At 42.5% G+C, this 24,815-nt stretch overlaps 1 protein-coding gene across 1 annotated transcript in view; it reads left to right on the top strand.

Annotated features, from left to right (window-relative positions):
* The window catches only part of ANKLE1 (ankyrin repeat and LEM domain containing 1), a 128,029-nt gene that overhangs the window by 52,348 nt on the left and 50,866 nt on the right, over positions 1-24,815 (top strand). The window contains exons 3-7 of the mRNA XM_044278567.1: positions 3,357-3,462; positions 3,547-3,646; positions 5,091-7,499; positions 8,841-9,015; positions 11,661-11,820. Coding sequence (XP_044134502.1) covers positions 3,357-3,462; positions 3,547-3,646; positions 5,091-7,499; positions 8,841-9,015; positions 11,661-11,820 — 2,950 coding nt within the window. The remainder of the gene's footprint in view (positions 1-3,356; positions 3,463-3,546; positions 3,647-5,090; positions 7,500-8,840; positions 9,016-11,660; positions 11,821-24,815) is intronic.

Genomic DNA, 24,815 nt, shown 5'->3' with positions numbered 1-24,815 from the left:
GGGGGCAAGTAGAATCCACCCAAAATTAAGATCTTCAGTCCCGCCCTGGGATTTAAATCTGGTATTATCCAGATTAATTTATCCACCCTCTTTAACCTATAGCTGAAATCCCCTTGAGAACATTGCCCCTTAAGACAGTTTTTTTGTTATCCATCACCACAGCAAGAAGAGTAGGGGAGATTCAGGCCTTTTCCATCCTACCTCCTTATCTTAGTATTCTAGAGGATAGAATCATATTGAAACATGCTCCTGAATTTCTGCCTAAAGTTGTAACAAAGTTCCACTGTCAACAGGAAGTTACTCTTCCCTCCTTCTGTTCCCAGGCGTCCTCGGAGATGGAAATATTATTTCATAACCTAGAAGTTAGGAGATGCATCCTACAATATATGGAGGCCACATAGGATCTAAGGAAATCAAACCAGCTACTTGTGCAATATCTGGGTCTACATCGTGGACAGGCAGCTAGCAAGACTTCCTTCTCAAGATGGATCAAGGCCTACATTGTCCTAGCCTATGAAACAGAAGGGCTAGCTCCTCCACCCTTGTTGAGAGCCCACTCCACCAGGGCATTGGCCACATCCTGGGCTGAAGGGGCCTCGCCCTCGATAGAAGAAATATGCCGGGCAGCCACATGGTCCAATCCTGGCACCTTTTTTAAACATTACAGATTGGAAATCTCTACAAATAGAGACTTGTCCTTTGGACGCAAGGTCCTGTCGGCAGTTGTCCCACCCTGATCATGTCTTCTATATTATTCCTCCACGTAGTGCCGTTGTGGAGGCGTCAGGAAAAAATAATTATTACTCTTACCGGTAATTGGCTTTTCCTTTAGCCTCCACAACGGCACGAGGAATCCCCCCCCCCCAAAAAAAAAGGGGGATAATTTTGAATATTTGACATTTTCATTTCTATTACGCTTGTATGTTGAATGATATTGTTATTGATATTATTTACTTCATTAAATTTGAATTGTTGCATCTATCTTTGTGTACTAGGTTACTGACTGACTAATGCTGGTGCTCGAGATCCCGACCTTCTGAGGGACAGGAAACAACTGACAAGTAGAAAAATATGTCTACTTTTTCTTATTTAAGTTTTACACAATAATAGCAGGTAGGGTCTCATTTTTTGCGGGATAAGGTGATGGTCTGATTGGTACTATTTTGGGGGGCATACGCCTTTTTGATCACTTGCTGTTGCAATTTTTGCGATATAATGTGACAAAAATGGCTTGTTACGGATGTGGCGATGCCTAATATGTAATTTTTTCCACCTAACAAAACACAGAACACACACACGGCCAGTATCCATTTAGAAATGCTATTTCTTATCTGCTATTTTGGAAAAGAATAGGACCTGCTCTATATTTTTTGCGGGGCTGCGGAACGGAACTGCAGATGCGGACAGTACACAGTGTGCTGTCCGCTTCTTTTTCGAACTCTTTTGAAATGAATGGGTCTGCAGCTGTACCGCAAAATTGCGGAAGGCATGCAGACCCAGAAATATCTGAATGATCCCTTATTGTGATAATTGTGTTATGTGGGTCGTTACGGATGCAGCTATACCAAGTATATGGAGAGGGTTTTATTTTTGCAATTTTTCCCATTAATTGAGTGGGGAAAAACTTTGGTGCACAGGTATCAGCCCCCCAATGATCTCATTTGTGGGTGCCGATGGGAGACAGAGGGAGTATTCCAGACCTAAGGGGTAAAACGGCCCTGGTCAGTGCTTCTGACCATCGAGGCTGTTCGAGCATGAGCCTGACTGTCATATCAGTCGAGAGCCTGGTTTCCGCTGCATGGGAGACCAATGCAGCTTTTAGACTTGGCCATCATAAAAAGGCGATGGCCCCTTAGTGACCACCTTTTGAAGAGTGTATTGGTGGTCACTAAGGGGTTAACTATAATGTGAACCAGCGGAGATTCGGCCTGGAAAATTGGTGAGAATTGGCTGGACAAATGCCACTGCAAGCAGCGTTTTATTTCCGGACGATTCTCTCCACGTTTGCCGGGTTACAGCCACATCTTTGCCAGTTCCCACCATAGTTAATGGGGCCAGTAGGAATCGGATAGCATTCTACAATGCCAGATCCAGAGAGCTCCGGCAGGCTGTTCCCTACTGGAATAGTCTGATGGATCTCTTTTTAACACTAGTGTGAATCTAGCCTAAAAGAAGATTATTAAATAAGGTAGTTTCTCTTCTCTTGGCCAGTAAAAAAAAAGTGTAACCCCCCTGTTCAGCCACATTGACATTATGCAGCCGGAGCACATCAGGTCACAACATTAGGCCTGCAGCCAGTCGGCTGGTCACATCATCCTAGCTGGGTTTGTTAAACTGGCAGTGTTGCTCAACCCCAGTCCTCAGGCACCACCAGCCGGTCATGTTTTCCGAATTTTCGTAGTATAGGGCAGGTGATATAATTAGTGTCTATTCATGAGGACTTAACACAGGTAGTCATTCTGTGGGATAATCTGAAATCATGACCGGCAGATGTTCCCTGAGGAATGGAGTTGAGGAACTCTGGTTTAGGCTACATGCACACGACGGTATGTGTTTGGTGGTCCGCAAATTGCGGATCTGCCCCCAAAAAACTAACTGATGATGTCCGTATGGCATCGGTTATTTTATTTATTATATATTTTTTTGCATATCTATTGTATATGCCTATTCTTGTCCGCAAAATGGACAAGAATAGGACATGATCTATTTATTTTATTTATTTTTGTTTTGAGGAATGGAACCTCGGACAAAGGACACGGAAAACATTTGACTATCCACATATTTTTTTCTTTTAACAGCTCCATAGAAATGAATGGGTCCACATCCCAATGGTAAAAAAAATGGAACTGACACTGAAACAAAATGTTTGCATGCATGTAGCCTTAAAGTGTCTTCTGTCCACAGTTTAGCTGAAAGACTTTTACATACAGACCCAGAGAACCACTTTAAAAGGGTTGCCTCACCCTTTGCAAGCAATGGCCTATTCTCAGGAAAGCCGATCACTATCTGATGTGCAAGGGTACAACACACTGTACCCCCGCTGATTAACTGCTCTGTAGTATCTTCTGCGGCTTGACTACACCGCTCCTTCCATGGTGTAGTGGAAGAGCAGCACTGCAGTAACCATCTCCATCCACCGATCTGGAGCTACTGCATAGCAGCTGATTGGCACAGACCTGACATCTCGCAATCCTATCAATCAGATAGAGATGACCTATTTTGAGGATAGGTCATCACTAGTAAAGGGTTGGACAAAAACTGTAAGACAATTTATATGGACCTATGCCAAGATAACGTTGGCTATTGTTTGTATATTTCTAATGACTTCACTTCTTTTTTTTTTTTTTTTTTTTAAGATCTACAGACGATCTAACCCCAGTACATGTGGCAGCTTCATGGGGATGTTGTAAGGCTCTTCTCTTCTTACTGCGGAAAGGGGGTGATCCTTCTATTCAGGATCAGGTTACTTTCTTTTACCAATATAAAGTATATTTTTCTGTCTTGATTTCCATTTCTGTTGATAGCCTTTTCCATTATGTGTCGTAGGATGGGAATACAGCATTAGACCTGGCCTTAATGGAGAATAACAGGAGGTGTGTTGTTGCTCTTCAGGAATTCAAAGAAAGGATCCCTGGTGGATGCGCAGGTGAAATATGTGGTAATTTTATTTATTATCGGCCAATCGCCCAGTCATCTCTAGGGAATAATGCAAATAGTGTGGCAGATAAGAACATTTAACCCTTTTAGTGTCAGAAATCTTTTCCATGGTGGGTGAAATTCTATTTTGGCGTTTACTGCCCCACGTTCCACCTATCGTTGTTTATTTTATTTTTCCATTTATTTTTACATGATGTTACTATATGAAATTTGCAGTGTGTTGGGTTATTTTCTTAATTGAATGCTATAACCTCTTAAGCCTCATTCACACTTCAGTGATTTCCATCAGTGATTGTGAGCCAAAACCAGGATTAAAGCCTCCACAGATATAAGGTATAATGGAAAGATCTGCACCTGATGGATATCACTGACCAAAACTGACGTACGAATGAGGCATTGGGGGACGTACCGTATATACTCGAGTATAAGACAAGTTTTTTGACACACATTTTTGTGCTAAAAAAAGCCCCCTCGTCTTATACTCGAGTCTCGATTTGGCCGACCCGAAAATGCCGCGATTATATATAAAGGGGCCCCGCTCACATAACTGGCTTTGTGTGTAAAGTATTTTACTAGTGTGTAAAACAAGCTCTCTCCTATTGATAACAGGTCCGGCCTCTGTACTCACTGTCACGATGAATGCACTGCAGCAAGCTGGCCGGCAGGCGCGTGACTGACGTCACTTAGTAACGCTCCTGCTTCCTGAATCCATCAATAGGAGAGAGCTTGTTTTACACACTAGTAAAATACTTTACACACAAAGTATTTTATGTGCGCAGTTTAGGACACATGAGGGGACACATAGGGCCATGAGGGGGACCAGCAGGAGCGACGACAACACCCCCTAGGCCGGACTGCACACCATAGACCACTTGTCATATTCAAATTCACCAACTTCACCCACATTTAAATGTTGAATACGAAAATACATTTCACCAAAGCATGCATGCAGCAGAATCCATCCAAATATCACAGAGAGAGGAATATATACTTGCTGACACATAAGGAACAGCGCCTCCCCTGGTCAAGCATACCGGATCCAAAAACCGCATGGTGTGAAATGACACCCTACTCCATTATACAAAAATAGTTAAAACGTCTTAAAATTCATAATGAGTTATAGGTTAATGGTAGCTTGTCCAAGTGGTCAAAATAGCTTTGCTTTGTGATTCTTTACTTAAACATGATACATTTATGGATCAAAAAAGAAAAAAGAAAAATAGGAAATACTGCACCTGATTCTCATGACCTGAACTTTCAGCGTCATAGGCATATACAGTATAATGCTGTAAGTTTGGGTCATAAAACTGGGTGGAGTGGGAATTGTGGCCATAATATGAATGCGAAAATGTGCCCACATTACTGCCATGCCGATATTTTGTTAAAATATAATTTTTATAACTTTATTTTGTGAAATCTCATTTTCTTCACAGATAGTCACAAGAATTATTCCACTGCACCTGATGATATCACAGAAATGAGCTGCATCTCTCTACTTCTTGAGCCGACCTATGAAAACTCTCCACTAAGCAGTACCAAAATCTCTCCTATGTTGATTTTTCCTAAAACTTTAAATCCACTGAGCCACATGGATGATGCAGTAATATCAAGTCAAGCAGAAATGCCATACTTGCATACAAAAAATGAATCCAGAAAACGAGAATTAGGGTGTAGCTTCAAAAGCATTAGTGATGAATGTGAGTTAAACCCAGCGGAAGCAAAAGAAGCAGTTCCTGGCAGAAGTTTATCACAAAGTGGTCACTGTACTGAATACTTTTCTACTCAGGTGGGATCTGACTTGACCTTAGATAACTCATCTATAAGTAAAAAGACTCACACTTTAGTTGATTATAACTGGGAAAATACTAGAAATACAGTAAGTCATTCAGTATCTCTGGATATCGATTCAGCAGTACAGCAACATTTTAAAAGTCATAGAGAAGTAGACATGGTTTGTGAGAAACTGGAAGCATTAGATGTGACCTCTCCTGACCATGTTTACACCTACAACAAAGAACACAGCAAGGAGAACATGGAAAAGACTTTGATTTTGGTTAGTAATGTATCTGAATGTAAAATCTTGGCAGCAAAGGAAACCTGTTGTAGGAGTAATTATAGTGACTGTAACACAAGCCTGTGGGATAGTGGTCATAGAAGGTGGGGCTCGAATGGAATGGACAGCATCTACGATTCAGGGGATGCAACAGTACTTTCTAATAGATATGATTGTAAAACCATGAATGCACATAGTTCGGGACTTGTAGCTAAAGAAGATTTGCAAGCAGTGGAAAATGAAAGGTTAACAGGTGCTAGCACACAAATAGTAAATAGTCAATGCAACAGAACACATACAGTAGAGTGTACAAATAAAACCATAAGAACCTCAGAAGTGCAGTTCACTTCACAATCTTCCACTGTGCCTATTGAAAACACTAGTGAACATGATGGCCAGGATTTGCAGATTCATTTAAGGGACTTATTATTGTCTACCAAAGCTTGCCATAAGACTGGGTCACAAGCAGTATGTGCTAACACTATTATTCCAGTAAGTGGTGAAACAAGATCACCAAACCAGAAAGATGCCAGTTACTCCTCCTCTTCTACTATCTCTGAAGGTAATTGTTTTGTAGAATACCATGAAGGACGTGTAAACGAAACAGGAGATTCTGATCTGCAGCAAGACCTTAAAAAAATGATGCTTGCAACTAAGAACTCTCTTTCACCAGCCATAGCGAATGAGGACAAAAGCCCCTTCTTTACCCCACGTTCTAAAAGCAGACTCCGCACTTTCAAAGTTCATCAGAATAGTTCTTCACTCTTCGATGACTCTATGGAAATGCCGAAACGAGGCAGGCGGGTAAGGAGTCCAGGTGGCCTGGCATCTCCCACACACAATCTTCCACCAGATGAATTTCTGCCTAGAACGAGTTCATACTCCCCTAGTGTGACATATGATCCGATTAAACAGGCAGATACATGTGATCATGCAAAAGATTCACCAGAGTTGACCTTGACCAAAAAAATTCCACAGTATCATGGAGAAAACCTTTCTGAAGCAGAAGCTACCATCAGTATCACCAACTTTCTTACAGATGACCTTTCTTCAGAGACAGAAGAAAAATCTTGCCTGCCTTTAAAGCAAGCCAATAGCAATCATGGTGGTGATGGTGGGTTTTCTGACAGTGCATGGCTAACAGAAGATGGGGAATCTGAGATTAGTGGAGTTGCTGCTCATAAAAAGAGGAACGTTTGTTCTACCACAGAGGAGAAATCGTTACCTGCATCTTTATCGAATAGATCTTTTTTTCATAGTACATTATTAGAAGACACAGTTGTGAATAGTTGCAAACCTCCACGTTACAGCTTTAGTAGAATTTCTTTAATCCCACGAGTTGATGGAAGTACTGTGTCTTGTCTAAGAACACTCTATGATTCTGCCAGTCAGGAAATGCCATTATCACCTGGTGGACGCCCTGTAAATGTAAGCCAAGTAGAGCCAGTGGAATATGTCTATAAGGATAATGAAAAAGGACATGTACTCATCGAAAAACATATGCCATCTATAGACCATTTCAAGACAGATGCTGCAGAAACTTCAGAAAATACTATAGTATATGACTGGAGAAACTATAAGATTAATACAATAACCATAAACAAGGCCTCTTCTGTAAGTTCACCTAATCGAGTGGCTGTGGAACTCTACAGATTATCTAATGATGATATTGCCAGCAGATTGCGGGGATTTGGGGAAGACCCCGGACAAGTAACCAGCCAGAATCGGAAGACGTGTATCTTATTATTAGACAAATGTTTAAAAGAACAGACTTCAAATAGACCAATGGGTAAGACACTAATAGTCTCATTGTACTTCTTTCCTCTTCTGATTCAGCCCCTTTGTGATCTCCTTTCCACTATTGCAGTCTTTGGCGCTTCCTGCATATGCGAGATCTCTCCCTCTACTGCAGATTCTGCCATAGGTGCTTTCATCTTTATAGATAAATAAAGCTTTATAGCAATAAATAGTTTTTTTTTTTTTTTTTTTTTTTTTTTTTTTTTTTTTTTTTTTTTTTTTTTATGAAAGCCAGTTAGAAAACTACCGTATTTTTCGCCGTATAAGACGCACTTTTTCCCCCCCAAAAGTGGGGGGGAAATAGCAGTGCGTCTTATACGGCGAATGTAGCCGATTTTGCTTGGTTTTCAATGATACACCCGCCGCGATGCCGTGCGGCGGGTATATCAGCTGTGAGGGAGGAGGGGCTGGGGGCGGCATCTGCATTTATAATGACAGCGGGGCCCGTGCAGTGACTGTATTCTACTACACGGGCCCCGCTTACTGAGTCATACGTCACGCGCCTGCGCCGCCTGCTTCATGAATGAAGCAGGCGGCGTGGGCGCATGACGGATGACTCACACTGCCAGCGCCCGTCCTCCCGGCCTGCCTCCTGCCTCCTCCCTCCTCCCTGCTCCGAACGGCAAGCGCTTCTAATTGTAAGTAATAGCGCTCATCATCGCTCATTATGCTTTTACATGCAGTGCACACAACAATTAACTACGGTATTAGGGATATGATTGTACAGTAAGCGGGGCCCGTGTAGTAGAATACAGTCACTGCACGGGCCCCGCTGTCATTATAAATGCAGATGCGACCCCCACCCCCATTATAAAAGCAAATGCGACCCCCACACTTATGGAGGGGATCTGTGGATGACACATAGCATAAGATGCTATATATGTGTCATCCACAGATCCCCCCCATAACTGTCATACACAGATCCTCATAACAGCGCCATCCAGAGAGGATCCCCTATAAGTGTCATCCACAGATCCCCCATAACAGTGCGTCATCCACAGATCCCCATAACAGTGCATCACCCACAGACCACAATTAGTTCAAAATATTTTTTTTCTTATTTTCCTCCCCAAAAACCTAGGTGCGTCTTATACGCCGGTGCGTCTTATACGGCGAAAAATACGGTAATTGATTTTGCATGAACAATGAAAAAAATCAGCAAATGAGTCCATGGCTTTTATAAACTCTTTATTCAAGTATTTGTATTGTGTGAAAGCTATAGATATTTGCAGAAATTAAGTCTAGTTATTACCATACTGTCTAAAACCATAAATTTTAATTTGCTAAATATAATTACTATCAATTTGATTTCTGTGTTTCTTTTGTGTTATAGGTTTGTCCATTAAGTATAGCCCAGAACTCTCTTTAGCCCTACACACATTTAACATTTCAGACTGCAGCAAAGATGAGGCAGAGATTTCGCGAGAATTTGACCAACCAGATAAAACGCGAAAATGGAGAGAGGGAGTCTTAAAATCTAGTTTTAATTACTTATTGTTGGATCCAAGGTGAGATCTTTGACTTCATAGTCCAGCTGATATATGTTTGGGTCTCCTAAATTGAGAGAATATATATAATTTATTTTTATTTGGTTTTGCTAACATGGGCTGTGTCAATACTTTTGTTTTAGTACTTTAAATGGGTATTCCTATCTTAAACATTGCAGCCATATTACTAGGATATGCCTCCAATGTCTGATAGGTCCCTCTGGGACCCGCACCGACAATGAGAAAGGAGTGGGGAAATGAATGGAGGGCGCACTGTGCATGCGCAGCCGCCCTCCATTCATTTCTTTGGGTCTGCTGAAATTAGCAGAGTGGCGCACTTGGCTATTTTTTTGGGAAGTCCCATTGAAATGAATGGAAAGCACACTGCACAAGTGTGGCCACTGCTCCATTCACTTTTATGGAGCTGACTGAAAAAGCCAGCGCGTGGCTGTTTTTGGCATGCAAAGGCGTCTGGTGTTGCCACCTACAGGACATCTTGCATTGCAAAGTATAATACTATCAGAACATTGCAAAGTATAGTGCAGCCATCAGCCCCACTGGATCTTCAAGATCCAAGAGGGACTTGATTTAAAAAAAAAAAAAAAAAAGGGAAAATAATAAAAGTAAAAATAAATAAATAAAAATGTATATTAAAAAAATGAATTGCCTTTTCCTATAAAAAAAATGAAAAAATAAATACACATTATGTATCACCACGTCCGTAACGACCGTCTCTCTAAATATATCACATGATGGACCCCGTCCGTTAAACACCATTAAAAAAAAACCTGTTGTAGGCTGATTTTAATTACTTTCAGTATAAAGCTGTAGCCTGCTCTCACTACATTCATTGGAAGCTGTCTAGCACCAGGAAGGGTATAGAGTGGGCTCAGCATGCATGTTGGTACCTGCATCCCTTGTAATGGAGGCCATTTTGGCACAAAAAATGGAAAAAGGCAGAGTGGATCCAACATGCATGTGGGTCCAACACTCCCTGAATTTTATGGCGGTCATTATGGCGCATAACAGGTAGTATTTAGTGTTAGGACCCGTCTAACAGAGATCGCCTTGACGTTCGGCAGACGGGCTTAGATGGTTTTGTACAAAATGCATTGTCCAAGCATCTCGCTTTTATAAATAAGCGTAGTATTAGCACCATAATTTTTGTAAGCATTGTTGTACTTTGTCTGATTTGCAGAGTGCTGCTGCATTGTCTTTCTTTCCTCTAGGTCTTTGCCATGGCAGCGTGCCCCTTTTTTTTGTTGCAGATTTACTATTAGACTGACTTACCCCATATAAGATTCAGCCCTTACCAACCAGTCTGCATAAAACTGCAATTTCACTATTCAGTTAAGATGGCCGCCACTGCCCTCACCCTGAGGCTAATCCCGCCCGCCCTCACTAGCCAGTAACAATAGCCCCCCTAAAGGGTTAATCTCCTGCAGCACAAAGGTGTCCTCTTACCACATGTTGCTTTCATTTATACACTGAGCAGATGGCAGATCTCCCTTCCCTGCTCTGCACTGCTTCGACTCTACTTCTCCAGCTCTGCTAAGTGAGGGAGCGTCTGCCAAGCGCAGGGACAGGGAGAAGTGCACACAGCCCAGGCACTGTTATCAGCTGCTGGGGAGGACCTGGCTTTAATCATTTACTTACAGTCCCTGGCTGTCTGTAATCTGACCTTGAACGCTGCATGCTTCTGCTGTCCTTCAACACATAGACGGACCATGCCTAGCAACCTGATTTTAAGCACAGGTAAAAGCAGGCAGTACAGGGAACTAAACTGTGGAATTAAGGGGTAATTGAATACTCAGTGAAAAGTTGAAATGGGGCCACCAAGGAGATATTAATCACCACAATCGAATACTCCCCCCAAAAAATGAGTTATACTTTTAGCTAGAGGGAATTATGAACAGTTCCAAATACCAGTCAATAGTGGCACAAAACCTTCAGGCTTCTGCTAGAAAGCTGAACATGAAGAGGAACTTCAACTTTCAGCATGAAAACGACCCAAAGCATACATCCAAATCAACAAAGGAATGGCTTCACCAGAAGAAGATTAAAGGTTTGGAATGGCCCAGCCAGAGTCCAGACCTGAATCCGTTTGAAAACCTGTGATCTGAGGGCTGTGCACAGGAGATGCCCTCACAATCTGACAGATTTGGAGTGTTTTTGCTAAGAGTGGGCAAATCTTGCCAAGTCTAAATGTGCCATGCTGATAGACTCATACCCAAAAAGATTGAGTGCTGTAATAAATTTTATTTTTATTTATTTTTTCTTCCCTCCACCTAAAATATTTCATTTTGTTTTTCAATTGAGTGGTACAGTTTGTCACCTTAAAAGTGGAAAAAGTTCTGAAATTATTTATCCTTCATTTTTTTTACATCACAGAAACCTGACATTTAACATATCCTGTGTGTGTGTCAAAGGAATTTCTCTAATAGATCTATATTTAATATATATTATAAATTTCTATTCACACACACACACACACACTAGGTATGAAGGCATTAGTATGATATTTTTTTTTTATTCATAAATTGTGATTTATTTGTAGGTAGCAAAACATAATTGTCCTGGGTACCAAAGTTGCAAAATGTCTAAGCCTCCCATGGCAGCAAAAGGGTTAAATTGAATTTTTGATCAAGTCTGAAATTTCTTCCTAGGGTCACTCGAAATCTGCCATCTCGATGTCGTGATATATCTCCACATGATTGCTTTCGTACTTTTGTCAGCTCTGTTTTTTACGTGGGAAAAGGAAAGCGATCTCGACCATACTGTCATCTATATGAGGCACTTACTTACTACAAGGGCAGCTGCAAGAAGGTAAGGATCATACTGTGCCTTTTTAGTAAGGAAGTTAAATGTTGAAATGTGGAAAAATTGACCAACATTTACTTTGACTGATATAAAACATGCCAAGTCTAAGGGGGGAGGGTAGTTGATGAGATGTGGACTGAATTAAAATTTTGTTTATATGTTTTAATTTGTCTGTTTTATTTATTTTACATTGGACATCTGAAAGTAACTATTAAGATATTTATCACAGTAGACAAAGATCTAATTTCATTAGCCACAGATTTATTATTGTTACTCCTGATTATGGTAGAATTTCACACTCGAGTTTCACGGATCCATTGGAAACTGATCCGTCACACAAATGACAAAACTGAGGCGAACTGAACCCATTAAGACTGATCGGTTCAAACACATCAGTCTGCAAAGCAGATCCATTTGTCATGTTTGTTTCCATTTTCACTTCCGTTTAGTGGATCCTCTTTTCAAGGAGGAGGAGTGGCTCAAAGTGTCCACCCACTTTTACAGAGTATTTAAGCAGGGAAACCTCCAATCAGGCTCTTTGTGTTTTGGGACCACGTTGCCTGCCCACATACATCTGCGATTGAGGTTACTAATCCTGAAAGGAAGATGGAGAAGACGTGCCCAGGAAAGAAGATGACGCCGGATTTGGGTCATCACGAAAATGTTTTCAATTGTATGTGCATGTCTGTCAAGAGTTATGAACAGCTACTGCAGCGCATTTGGACACACATCGAAAGACAAGATACCCGCTACAGAAGGGCAATTTCTCCTGCAGAGTGGCTAATGGTGACAATAAGTTAAGGATTGTCCTAATGTGTGTTTTTTTATTTTTTTATTGTACAGCTGTATAGCGTATTTTTCCCCCCACAAGACGCACACAACCCCTCCGCCCCTGCATCTAATGGGTTGAATACTAATGAGCGCTTCCATTATGGAAGCGCTCATTAGTACCGGAGGACCAGGAACTCTGTGAAGGCTCTGTACTCGCCGCTTCCTGGTCGTCCACTGCGCACAGCGTAAAGGCGATCTGTGACCTCGTGCTTTGCATGCCAGTTCATAGCACAGCCGACAGAGGCGGAAGACAGAGTGAAGGCAGTGAGGAACGTCCAGGAGCAGGAGAGGCAAGTGGTTTAATTTATTTTGTGATCTGAGGCTGGGGGCTGCTGAAACATGGCTAGGGGCTGATCAAACATGGTTGGGGCAAAGAAATATGGCTGGTGGTTATGAGATATAGCAGGGGTTTGATATGAGGCATGGGGTCTCATCTGAAGTCTGATTGGGGGGGTCGTCTTTATATTGGGCTTTGATCTGTGGTCTGATTCCTGCCGTGAGCTGAGGTCTGATTAATATTGGGGGTCAGATTGCTGATCTGATCTGAGCTCTAATGAAAAATATTTTTTTCTTATTGTCCTCCTCTAAATCCTAGGTGCATCTTATGGGCCAGTGCGTCTTATAGGGTGGGGTGTGTGTGTGTGTGTGTGTGTGTGTGTGTGTGTATATATATATACATATATATATATATATATATATATATATATATATATATATATATATATATATATCTCTATCTCTCTCTCTATCTCTCTCTATCTATCTCTCTCTATCTATCTCTCTCTCTCTCTATCTATCTCTCTATCTATCTCTCTCTCTATCTCTCTCTCTCTCATCTCTCTCGATCCTCTCTATCTAGCTCATATTATCTATCTCTCTCCTCCTATCCTAATCTACTCTCTCTCTATCTATCTCTCTCTCCTCTCTATCTACTCTCTCTCTATCTATCTCTCTCTCTATCTATCTCCTCTCTCTATCTCTCGTCATCTATACTCTATCTCTCCTCTCCTATCTCTATTCTCTATCTCCTCTCTCTCTCTCTATCTATCGCTATCTCTCTCTACTATATCTCTCTCGCTATTATATCTCTCTCTCTCTCTCTCTATCTCTATCCTCTCTCTATCTACTCTCTCTCTACTATCTCTCTCTCTATATATCTCTCCTCTCTAGCTATTCTCTGCTCCTCTCCTATCTATATCTCCCTCTCTCTATCTCTCTACTCTCTCTCCTATCCTCCTCTCTATCTCTATCTCTCTCCTCTCTCTCTCTCCTCTCTCTATCTCTATCTATCTATCTCTCTTCCTCTCTCCTCTCTCTATCTCTCTCTCTCTCTCTCTCTCTCTCTATCTCTCTCTCTCTATCCTCTCTCTCTCTATCTCTATCTCTCTCTCCTCATCCTATCTCTCTCTCTCTCTCTATCTCTCTCTTCTCTCTATCTCTCCTATCTCTCTCTATCTCTCTCTATCTCTCTCCCTCTATCTCTCTCTATCTCTCTCTATCTCCTCTCTATCTCTCTCTATCTCTCTCAAATCTCTCTCGTATCTCCTCTCACTCTCTCTAATCTACTCTCTCTCCTCTCTCTATCTCTCTCTCCCCTCTCTCTCTCTCTCTCTCTCTCTACTCTAGTCTCGTCTCTCTCCATCTCTATCTCTCTCTCTCTCTCTATCTCTCTCTATCTCATCTCTATCTCTCTCTATCTCTCTCTATCTCTCTCTATCTCTCTCTATCCTCTCTCATCTCCCTCTCTATCTCGTCTCCTCTCCTCCTCTCTCTCCCTCTCTCTCTCTCTCTCTCTATCTCTCTCTATCTCTCTATCTCTCTCTATCTCTCTCTATCTCTCTATCTCTCTCTATCTCTCTATCTATATCTCTCTATATCTCTCTCTCTATCTCTCTCTATCTCTCTCTCTATCTCTCTCTCTATCTCTCTCTATCTCTCTCTCTATCTCTCTCTATCTCTCTCCTCTCTCTCTATCTCTCTCTCTCTCTCTCTCTATCTATCTATCTATATCTCTATCTATCTCTATCTATCTATCTATATCTCTATCTATCTCTATCTATCTCTATCTATCTATCTCTCTCTCTATCTATCTCTCTCTATCTATCTCTCTCTATCTATCTCTATCTATCTATCTCTATCTATCTATCTCTCTCTATCTCTCTCTATCTCTCTCTATCTCTCTCTATCTCTCTCTATCTCTCTCTATCTCTCTCTATCTCTCTCTCTATCTATCTCTATCTATCTCTATCTATCTCTCTCTATCTCTCTCTCTCTATCTCTCTCTCTATCTATCTCTCTCTCTATCTATCTCTATCTCTCTATCTCTATCTCTATCTATCTCTATCTCTCTATCTCTCTCTCTATCTATCTCTATCTATCTATCTCTCTCTCTATCTATCTATCTCTCTCTCTGAGTGTGGCCTTTCTTCGGGCTGGCAATGTTGGCCCCCCGTCCTCCGTGTAGGCTGAATAAAAATGACGGGCCTCAGGAAAGGATGCAGGGTGGATTTGTGGGGTCTGGTGAGGAACGGTCAGAACTAGAGTGTTCCCGAGCATGTGTGGCGTTTGGAAAGAAGTGGGAGGAAAATAGTGTGGAGGAGAAGAAGAAAGAGGCAGAAGGGAACACATGCCTGGGGGGTGGGAATGAGAAGGTTGCTGGAAGTGGGATGGGGGGCAGGTGTGGGATGTTGGGCTAGGTGGTGGTGCAAAATTTCCCACGACACGTTCTCAACCATTACCTTGAAGTCATGCACCTGTTCGGGCGACATTTGGTCCATCACAGGGACTAATGTTAGCGCATAATGGTAGTTGGGGTTGAGTTGACATGCAGACTCCACCCCCTCCCAGCGGCATATCAAGTCCTCCATTCCTACCTTTATTTCTTCTGCAAAACCTTCTAGAGCAGTGATGGCGAACCTGTTAGAGACCGGGTGCCCAAACTGCAGCCCAAAACCCACTTATTTATCACAAAATGCCAACACGGCAATTTATCCTGAATACTACAGTCCAGTATAGTATATTTTCCATGTACTTTATCATTTAAGTATAATGACCAGCCTACATTCAATGTGCTGTCTGTGCTATTCATAGTGTGCCCAGCGCTGATGAATGGTAAAGTCCAGAGTATATTGGTACACCATAGACATTTTCCAGGGTGCGGGTGCCCACAAAGAGAGCTCTAAGTGCCGCCTCTGGCACCCGTACCATAGGTTCGCCATCACTGTTCTAGAGTGTCAGACACGACCTCTACAAGGTTCACATAGTCTCTGTGACTGCTTCTACCAGATCTCTGGCTGCTCAACAGGGCTCTCAAATGTGGTCTGAAACTCAAGAGCCTCTGTTGAGCAGAGGGACCCAGTTGGGGACCGGGACTGTCCTGAACAGGTGCATGACGGACAGGAGGGCTGGGGGTGGTGGTCGGTTCTGGGTCCGCCTCAAGAGGTGGTTCAGGCACTGGCTGGAACTTCTGCATTAAAAAAAAATAAAAAATTTGACATCTAAATACTGCATCTAGGTTCTATGCTATGGCTACCTCCGACCGTAGGGGGCTGCCCGAGACAGAGGGGCCAAACACTCATCTGTCTCAGACAGCCTCTTGTGCACTCAGAGGGAAAAGAAAGCAAAAGCGTTTTCTATTTATTTTAGAAAATAAAATAAATCCTTAATGCCAGCGTCTGTCGTAGGAACCCCAAGGCAGCACTCTACATATATGGCGGCCTTGAGGTTGCTCCGGATCCACTCGGGGCCTGAACCTCCTTGTTGTCCTGGATTGACCGCCACTGACAACCTTGTCAACTGTGAACAAAAAAAATATATATAAAAATATTAGCATTCTGTTAGGTTAACATTATACATGTTTTAAAAATACATATTGCTGTACTTACCACATTGTTTCTAAGCCACCACAGTGAGATCCCCCCAGCTAGTGAATAAGGACTCGCTGATCTCCCTCCAGAACCGCCGGGTGAGATGATGGTTGGCATGGTGGCGGTCGGTGTGGTCCCATAAAGCGGGAAGCGCCTTCACCAGTTGGATAAGGAGTTCGTTGTCGATGTGAAGGACTGTGGCGACTCTGGAAGAAAGAGAAAATGTATAGAAAGTACAAATAACAAGTGCAAATTAGAACTATGTATTCGATACTTACACGTACCCGACCGCCACGGGCTCTCCTGCGAACTCTGGAGGAGACTGGGGTATTCTGCCTGGCGTTTCTAGGTTTAAGGTGCCTAAAACCAATTTTAAAAAAAAATATACAAGTTAAAACATAAATATATAAATTTTTTTTTTTTTTTTTTTTAAACGGAATATATATATATATATAAATATACTTCCTGCCAGGCCTGGTTCCTGCTTTGTCAATCTCCCCCTGTTGACGCTGAGGCCCCAGGTGAGCGGGCTCCAGCTTGTGAGCTGGTTGATGATGAAGACTAGAATATAAAACATACTGATTAATGCAATGAATCTAATTGTATTACAAAATCCAATTGTCGCTTGTTATACTTACTGCTTCTTGAATTCTACGGCGCCTTCTGGTATCGGATTCTGATATTTCGGACTCCTGTACGAGACATAATCCAAGAGCCAATGTAGTTTAAACACGCTGAACATGTTTAGACCAACATTGACAGATATCACATTTATAAAATATCTATTTCGAGAAGATAAGCTTTGGGCTTGACCACCACAGTTTTTTTTGTTAGGGAAGATGCCATGAGCCCCCAATCCATGCCATCACTCCCCCCACCCCAGGTCCATCAGCACTAGCCAGTGGGATAGCTAGATAGATGATGGAAAGAGATACAGAAAGAAAGGAGAAAAGATCGAACTTTCTTATAGAGCATGCTCAGTTGATCAAAACTATTTGAAACAGATCCGCCTCAGATGGAGCCATTACATACGGATCTGTTCCCATTGACTTCCATTGTGTGTCGGGATGGATCTGTTTGGCTCCGCTTCATCGGGCGGACACCAAAACGTTTTGGTGCCTACCTCCTGAGCGGAATGGAGACTGAATGGAAGCAAAATGATGCATTCTGAGCGGATCCTTTTCCATTCTGAATGCATTAGGGCAAAACTGATGCGTTTTGGACCACTTCTGAGAGTTCATGACTGATCTCAAACGGAAAGCCAAAACGCCAGTGTAAAAGTAGCCTGAAAAGGGTGCATCTGTAATTGAGCAAACTGGAAGCCTTTATTTATTTTTTGCAAACTTTCATATTTTACGGAGAGGCGTCTTTCTGGCCATAAAGCCCAGATGTGTGGAGTGCTGCATTGATGGTTGGCCTTCTGAAAGTTTCTCCCATCAGTACCTAGGATCAAGCGATATGCTCCCAATTTTTTAGGTGACACAACCCCTTTAAAACTAAATCATATTTTCACACAAGTCCTAAAGGTAGATAACTATTACCAAACAAGTGAGTCAAACATTTTAAACTTGGTCTTTTATTTATTGAGGTAAATTGTGCAATGCCATCTCTGTGAGTGGCAAAAGTATGTAAACCTTTGCTTTCAATATCTGGTGTGACTTCCTTGTGCAGCAATAACTTAAGTCCTGCACATTTGGTTTGGAGGGATTTCAGCCCATTTCTCCATACAGCATCTTCAACTCTTATGTTGGTGGGTTTCCTCCTATGAACTGTTTGCTTGAGGACCGTCCTCAACATTTCTGTTGGATTAAGGTCAGGACTTTGACTTGACCATTCCAAAACTTTAACCTTATTCTTCTTTAACCATTCTTTGGTAGAATGACTTGTGTGCTTAAGCTTGTGTTCTTGCTCCATGACCCACATTTTCTTGGGATTCAGCTCACAAACAGATGTCCTGACATATTTTTCTTCCCTTCGTTGCTATGATTTAGAATACATTGTTCCATCCACGTCAGCAATTTGTTCTGGCAAAGATGTAGCAAACCATGATACTACCACCACCATGTTTTACATATAAGATTATATTTTGTATGCTGGAGTGCAGTGTTTTCTTTTCTTCAAGCATCATACTTCTCATTTAAACCAAGCAAGAATAAAAAGTTTTCTGAGAAAGGCCTTTAGTTGTTTAGAGGTTATCTACAGTTCCTTTGTGACCTTGTGATCGATTACACACCTCGCTCTTGGTGTAATGTTGATCAACCACTCCTGGGGTGGGTAATAAATGGTCTTGAATTTCCTCCATTTTTACACAATCTGTTAGATTGGTGGAGTCTACACTCTTTAGAGATGGTTTTGTAACCTTTTCCAACTTGAGTGTCAACTTTTTTTCTTCTGAGGTCCTCAGAAATCTCCTTGTAAAGGTACACATACTTTTGCCATTCACATAAGTGGTATTGGATCATTTACATAGTTTTTATAAGGCCAAAACAAGACATCTGTCCATTTAGTTTGGTCTGTTATCCTGCAAGTTTATCCAGAGGAAAGCAAAAAAAAAATAGAGGTAGAAGCTAATTTGCCCCACTTAAGGGAAAAAAAATCCTTCCCGACTCCAATCAGGCAATTAGAAAAACTCCCTGGATCAATGACCCCTCTCTAGCGTGTATAGCCTGTAATATTATTACACTCCTGAAATCTAACCATCACCACCTTCTTAGGCAGAGAGTTCCAAAGTCTCACTGCTCTTACCGTAAAGAATCCTCTTCTACTGTATGTTTGTGTACAAACCTTCTATCCTCCAGATGCAGAGGATTTCACCTTGTCACAGTCCTGGGGATAAATAGATGATGGGAGAGATCTCTGTACTAACCCCTGATATATTTATACATAGTTATTAGATCTTCCCTCAGTCGTCTTTTTTTTTTCTAAAGTGAATAACCCAAATGTTGATAATCTTTCAGGGTACAGTAGTCCACCCATTCCAATTATTACTTTAGTTGCCCTCCTTTGTACCCTATCCAGCTCTGTCTGCTATGTCTGCCTTGTTCACAGGAGCCCAGAACTGTACACAGTACTCAATGTGTGGTCGGACTAGTGATTTTGTAAAGTGGTAGGACTATGTTCTCATCACAGGCATCTATGCCCCTTTTAACCACAGCTCCCCTAGCTTAAACCCCCTTAATGACCAGACCACTTTTTACAATTCTGCACTACACTTTCACGGTTTATTGCTCGGTCATACAACTTACCACCCAAATGAATTTTACCTCCTTTTCTTCTCACTAATAGAGCTTTCATTTGGTGGTATTTCATTGGTATTCATATATTTTTTTTTTTTTTTTTTTTTTTTTTTAATACAAATGTCATTTTAGAGAGATCTCTCACCCAGCATGGGTATATGTAAAGACACCCCAAAACACATTGCCCAACTTCTCCTGAGTACGGCAATACCACATGTGTGACACTTTTTTGCAGCCTAGGTGCGCAAAGGGGCCCAAATTCCTTTTAAGAGGGCTTTTTTTTTAGACATTTGCATTCCAGACTTCTTCTCACGCTTTAGGGCCCCTAAAATGCCAGAGCAGTATAAATACCCCACATGTGACCCTATTTTGGAAAGAAGACACCCCAAGGTATTCCATAAGGGCCATGGCGAGTTCTTAGATTTATTTTCTGGCACAAGTTAGCGGAATTTTCTTTTTATTTTTTTTTATTTTTTCTCGGAGTCTCCCTTTCCGCTAACTTGAAACAAAAAGTTCAATCTTTCATGGACTCAATATGCCCCTCAGCGAATACCTTGGGGTGTCTTCTTTCCAAAATGGGGTCATTTGTGGGGTGTTTGTACTGCCCTGGCATTTGAGGGTCTCCACAATCATTACATGTATGGCCAGCATACGGATAATGAGAGAGAGAAATATTTATTTATTATTTTTTCCGTTCAGCCTCTGGGCTGAAAGAAAAAAATGAACGGCACACATTTCTTCATTCGCATCGATCAATGTGGATGAAAAAATCTCTGCCAAAAAAAGAGGGGAAAGGCGTCTGCCAGGGCATAGGAGCTCCGCCCAACAGCCATACCCACTCAGCTCGTATGCCCTGGCAAACCCGATTTCTCCATTCACATCAATCGATGTGGATGAATAAATCATTGCCGGGATTTTTTTTAAATTTTTTTAAAAATTTTTTTTATATACAAAGTGTTTGCCAAAGCATATGAACACCGCCCCTCAGCTCATAAGCCTCGGCAAACGTATCTTTTTTACTGCAGAGGATAAATCTCGTCTTGCAGCGCCGCATACACCGACTTTTGTGTAATCTGACAGCAGCGCAATGCTTCTGTCAATGCACATCAGTGCTGCAGCTGGTTCATCGGTTGGTCCACCTAGAAGGTAAAAAAAAAAAAAAAAAAAACAGGCCGCAACGCAATAAATTTATTAACATTAACTTTATATAACATTTGAACAAAACATTAACTTTTATAAACTTTATTGAACTTTTGGAACAGAACATTTAACTTTTTTGCTTTACTGTGTTTGTTTTTTTTTTTTTTTAACCTCTCCTTCCCCATGGGACAATGTGCAAAGCGCAAATCGCCCAGAGATGTGGCGAAGTACATTATGCACTTTGTCCCAGGTGAAAGGAGAGGTTTTCAGCAGCTGTGAGTGAAAGGGCCCTAAGAGCCCTGTGTGCCTGTCCTGTGTCACGCAATCCCTATGCTAATAGTGTACCTGTCTGTGGTACTTCCGGAAACACTCCCTGGGCAGGATGGTCAGGACAGAAATAGCGGGTGTCACGCCTTATTCCACTCATGCTACAGACACATCATCTTTTTCGGGGTGGCGCTTGGGTTGAGGTACCAGCAACGTCATTGGGGAAATGTCGCTCGTGTAGACGGCTCACTACACTGGTGGATGGGGCCACGGAACCTCCTGGATACAGGAGGTTCTCCATGATCTCTTCCTGAAATTTGAGGAAGGATCCTGTTCTCCCAGCCTTACAGTAGAGAACAAAACTATTGTACATAGCCAATTGAATTAAATATATAGACACCTTCTTATACCAGCGTCTCGTGCAGTGGGACAGTTAATAAGGAGCCAACATCTGGTCATTGAAGTCCACCCCTCCCATGAGCAAATTATAGTCGTTGACCGAGAGGGGCTTTTCAATGACACTGGTTGCTAGTTCAATTTGTATTGTCGTGTCTGCGTGAATGGAGGAGAGCATGTAAACATCACGCTTGTCTCTCCATTTCTCTGCGAGCAGTTCTTCGTTACACAAGGCAGCCCTCTCCCCCCTTGCAAGACGGATGGTAACAAGCCGTTGGGGTAAGCCCCGGCGACTAGGTCGCACGGTGCCACAGCAGCCAATCTGTTCTAGAAACAAATGCCTGAAGAGGGGCACACTTGTGTAGAAATTGTCCACATAAAGATGGTACCCCTTGCCAAATAAGGGTGACACCAAGTCCCAGACTGTCTTCCCACTGCTCCCCAGGTAGTCAAGGCAACCGACCGGCTCCAGGGTCTGATCTTTACCCTCATAGACTCAAAATTTGTGCGTATAGCCTGTGGCCCTTTCACAGAGCTTATACAATTTGACCCCATACCGGGCGCGCCTGCTTGGGATGTAATGTTTGAAGCCAAGGCGCCCGGTAAAATGTATAAGGGACTCGTCTATGCAGATGTTTTGCTCAGGGGTTACGGTGGTCAATGAGGGGCCGAATTTTGTGGAGCCGGTCAAAAGCTGGGTGGCCTCTGGGACGAGAGGTGCTGTTGTCACTAAAGTGCAGGAAACGCAGGATGGTCTCAAATCGTGTCCTGGACATGGCAGCAGAGAACATGGGCATGTGATGAATTGGGTTCATGGACCAATATGGCCGCAATTCATGCTTTTTTGTCAGGCCCATATTGAGGAGAAGGCCCAGAAAAGTTTTAAATTCGGAAACTTGGACGGGTTTCCAACGGAAAGACTGGCATAAAAGCTTCCCAGGTTGGCGTCCAAGAGCTGCTCAGTCAAGAACAGCTCAAAAAAATCCGAAGCCGATTTGAGCTGTCTCCTGAACTCCAGACTGGGCGGTGAAAGGGGGAACTACTGGTGCAGCTGAAGTTGGGGGCTGCCAATCAGGGTTTGCCAGCACCTCAGGGACTCTAGAGGCTCTACGGGCCTGTCTGTGCGGTGGCTGCGACGGGGGAACTAATGCACGTGCCACCGTACCAGCTTCAACTGCCCTTCTGGTGCTCACCACTTCACCATGTTCCACGGCAGTGCTGGTACTAGGTCCAGGATGGGCTGCGCTGTTGGTGTATGCCTCACCACATAATCCGACAGCGCCAGCCCCACTCTGCTGCACTTGAAGCGGATCCTGCACAACCTGTGGTCTAGCAACACGGGGCTGGGTACGCCTTGTGGTATCAGGGACCTCAACCTCCTCGTACGAACTTTGGGTCAGACTGCCACTGCTTTCTACAGGTTCGTATTCTGACCCGCTGGATTTGTCAGATGAGGGTTCCCATTCCTCATCCGACTGGGTCAGAAGCCTGTAGGCCTCTTCAGAAGAATACCCCTTACTTGCCATTTGATCAACTAAATTTAGGGGGTATTCCCTGAAACTACCCAAGAAAAAAAGCAAGCCTGTCTTACAAATGGGAGGCTAGCGAAGTACCGGAAGCCGCTACGATTGATAAAAAATATCACATTTATTTTTTTTTTTATCGCCGCAGCGCTTGTAAAGTGATTGTGCAGTGATTAAAAAAAAAAAAAAATGTTGTCACTGGGGGGCCTGATCGGGCAAACACAGCGTTTTGAGTGGAGGGTGAACTAAGGTGACACTAACACTATTATAGATCTGACTGTGATCAGTTCTGATCACTTACAGATACTATAAAAGTACCAATGCTGATTAGCGATACGCGAATCAGTGACTGCGGTGCGGTGGGCTGGGCGCTAACAGACGCTAACTACCTAACAAAGGTGCCTAAACTAACCTAAAACCTAACCGTCAATACTAGTGGAAAAAAAAGTGACAGTTTACACTGATCACTTTTTTCCCTTTCACTAGTGATTGACAGGGGTGATCAAGGCATTAATTGGGGTGATGAGGGGGTGATCTGGGGGTTAAGTGTAGTGTTTGGTGTACTCGTTGTGATGTGTGCTCCTCTGCTGGGACCAACTGACGAAAAGGACCAGCAGAGGAGCACAGAAGCCATTTAACACATTATATTTATAAATATAATGTGTTAACTGTCTTGTGATTTCGATTTTATTTTTGAAAATCACCAGCCTGCCAGCGATGATCATTGGCTGGCAGGCTGGTGACAAACTCCTCCTTTAACTTTTGCAGGCCTGCGGGCCGGCTGTGCGCGTAATCTCGCGAGATGAAGCGCCGAGGAGGAATGAATTGACCGCCTCCGCAACGCAATCCTGCGTTAGGCAGTCCGGAGGCGGTTAATGCAACCCATTATCTTATTAGCCTTGGCAGCAGCTGCCTGGACACTAGTTTCTACAGTTAAGTTTGCTGTTTTAATAAAATTCCTAGGTCTTTTTCCATGTCAGTGTTACCCAGTGTTTTACCATATAGTATGTACTGGTAACTTGCATTATTCCTTCCCATGTGCATAACCTTCCATTTGTCAAAGTTAGACCTAATCTGCCACTTAACTGCCCAAGCCTCCACTCTATCCAGATCTCTCTGTATCAGTATACTGTCCTCTTCCGTGTCAATTACTTTACACAGTTTACTGTCAGCTGCAAAAATGTATAGTTTTATTGTGCAAGCCTTCTACAATATAATAAATATATTGAAGAGAATAGGGACCAATACTGACCCCTGAGGTGCTCCACTAATGACAGTGACCCAATCTGAGTGTGTACCGTTAATAACCACCCTCTGTTTTCTAGCACTGAGCCAGTTACTTACCCACATACAGACATTTTCTCCCATTCCAAGCATTCTCATTTTATATTCTAACCTTTTATGCGGTACAGTGTCGAATACTTTGGAGAAGTCCAGATATACAACAACCATTGATTCGCCGCTGTCAAGTCTAGAACTTACCACCTCATAGAAACTGATTAAATTGGTTTGACATGACCGATCCCTCATGAAGCCATGCTGATATGGCGTTATTTTCTTATTTTCCTTGAGGTACTCCAAGATAGCACCTCTTAGAAAATCTTCAAACAGTTTGCCCATGACAGATGTTAAACTTACCGGTCTGTAGTTTGCCAATCTCTGTTTTTGGACCCTTTTTTGAATATTGGCACTACATTTGCTATGCACCAATCCTGTGGAACACTCCCTGTCAGTATAGAGTC

The sequence above is a fragment of the Bufo gargarizans genome, chromosome 1 (assembly GCF_014858855.1).
Source record: "Bufo gargarizans isolate SCDJY-AF-19 chromosome 1, ASM1485885v1, whole genome shotgun sequence".
Taxonomy (NCBI): domain Eukaryota; kingdom Metazoa; phylum Chordata; class Amphibia; order Anura; family Bufonidae; genus Bufo; species Bufo gargarizans.
The sequence above is the reverse complement of the archived record's forward strand: the minus strand, read 5'-3'. Positions and strand labels throughout refer to the sequence as shown.